The sequence below is a fragment of the Cyprinus carpio genome, chromosome A24 (assembly GCF_018340385.1).
Source record: "Cyprinus carpio isolate SPL01 chromosome A24, ASM1834038v1, whole genome shotgun sequence".
NCBI lineage: Eukaryota > Metazoa > Chordata > Actinopteri > Cypriniformes > Cyprinidae > Cyprinus > Cyprinus carpio.
The window spans coordinates 25,509,409-25,510,785 of NC_056595.1; the positions used below are offsets into that span (position 1 = coordinate 25,509,409).

The 1,377-nt window shown below is 41.3% G+C and overlaps 1 protein-coding gene across 1 annotated transcript in view; it reads left to right on the forward strand.

Annotated features, from left to right (window-relative positions):
- The window catches only part of LOC109055311 (lethal(3)malignant brain tumor-like protein 4), a 63,106-nt gene extending 62,143 nt beyond the window's left edge, over positions 1 to 963 (forward strand). The window contains exon 18 of the mRNA XM_042714853.1: positions 170 to 963. Coding sequence (XP_042570787.1) covers positions 170 to 313 — 144 coding nt within the window. The 3' untranslated portion in view covers positions 314 to 963. The remainder of the gene's footprint in view (positions 1 to 169) is intronic.
- Positions 964 to 1,377: the final 414 nt, after the last annotated feature.

A 1,377-nucleotide genomic window follows, 5' to 3' on the forward strand; every position in this document is an offset into this window, starting at 1 on the left:
CTGAATAGTACATTTTCAGAGAAGATTTATTTATTATGTTTAACTGCATCTGCTAAGAAGAGTTAATTTTGTCATATTTAAGATCATGTTATGATGTCATAGTGCCGTTAGTGTTCATCAGCAGCTGAACTTGATTTCTGTTTGTAATGTTTTCTGCTGATCTCTCCAGCAAATCGACGGGAAGGCCTTTCTTCTGTTGACGCAGCGAGACATCGTTAAGATAATGAGTGTGAAGCTCGGCCCCGCCCTCAAGATCTACAACTCCATCCTGATGTTCAAACACGCCGAGGATAAAAGCGACGCCGACACATGAAGCCGAGCGAGCGGCGTGTGTATGTGCACACGTGAAACACAGATGAATCTACTGTATCGATGCATTCCAACACCTCTCGTGCCCCGTTAGCACTAAACACCGTCTCCATCAGGTTCCCGTTCTGCCTTTAAACTGACTCCCTTTCCTTCTTAAACTCAACGACGTGACAATCAAACGCAGTTCACAGCGTCTCTATCAGGGCTTTCTCTCGCTCACGGTGCTATTTGTATTCAAACACAAACAGGTGATCAACAACTACAGGATTTGCTTGTGTGTGTGTGTGTGTGTGTGTGTGCGCGCGTGCGTGTGTGTGAGAGAGACTTTAAATGAGCAGTTCATCTGGTAATGAGTGTTCTGTTATCGTTTACTCACTCTCTTCATGTGACTTTCACAAAAGAACACCCTGCTGTTTGGAGTTGAATGGAAGTGAATGGAGGCTCGACCGAATGACGCAAACAGCTGCGTATCGTACAGTGATGCGTACGGCTTTCAATCGCTTCGAATTAGGACTGAAATCTCATTGGCTGACAGTTCAGTTCTGTCGATATCAGTGACATGTAGTTTTTGTAGTCTGTTTGAGAGGAGAGGAAGATTATCAGTCAATAATAGCTTCAGTATCTATATACTCTTCATAGTTCAGAAAAAAAAACTATGTAAGGACAATCAGAATTGTCTTAAATCTCCAGCCAGAATGTTCTTCTGAAAGAAAGTCTTACTGAGTATCTGAGTAAATGATGTCAGGACGATCATTAGTGTCTGAACTCTTTCTTAATACTCAGAGATTTGTGCCCTTTCTGTTACTTCCTCTACTTTTCCTCTTCTGTGTAGAGTTCTGTTTGAGTTTGCCGTACCTGCTGAATCACCTTTTATTTATTGTGCAGAATCACCAGGCGTTCGCACAAGGAAGGATATTAATATATTGTGAATGATCGATTTCAAATGCCAAAAGGATTTGTTTTAAATTGAAGAGTGTTTATTTTTTTGTGACGTATCGCGCAGAGCCCAGAATTAGACGAATCCCTGTTTATGTTTGATGAAATATTATGAAATACTTTATTGGAGCG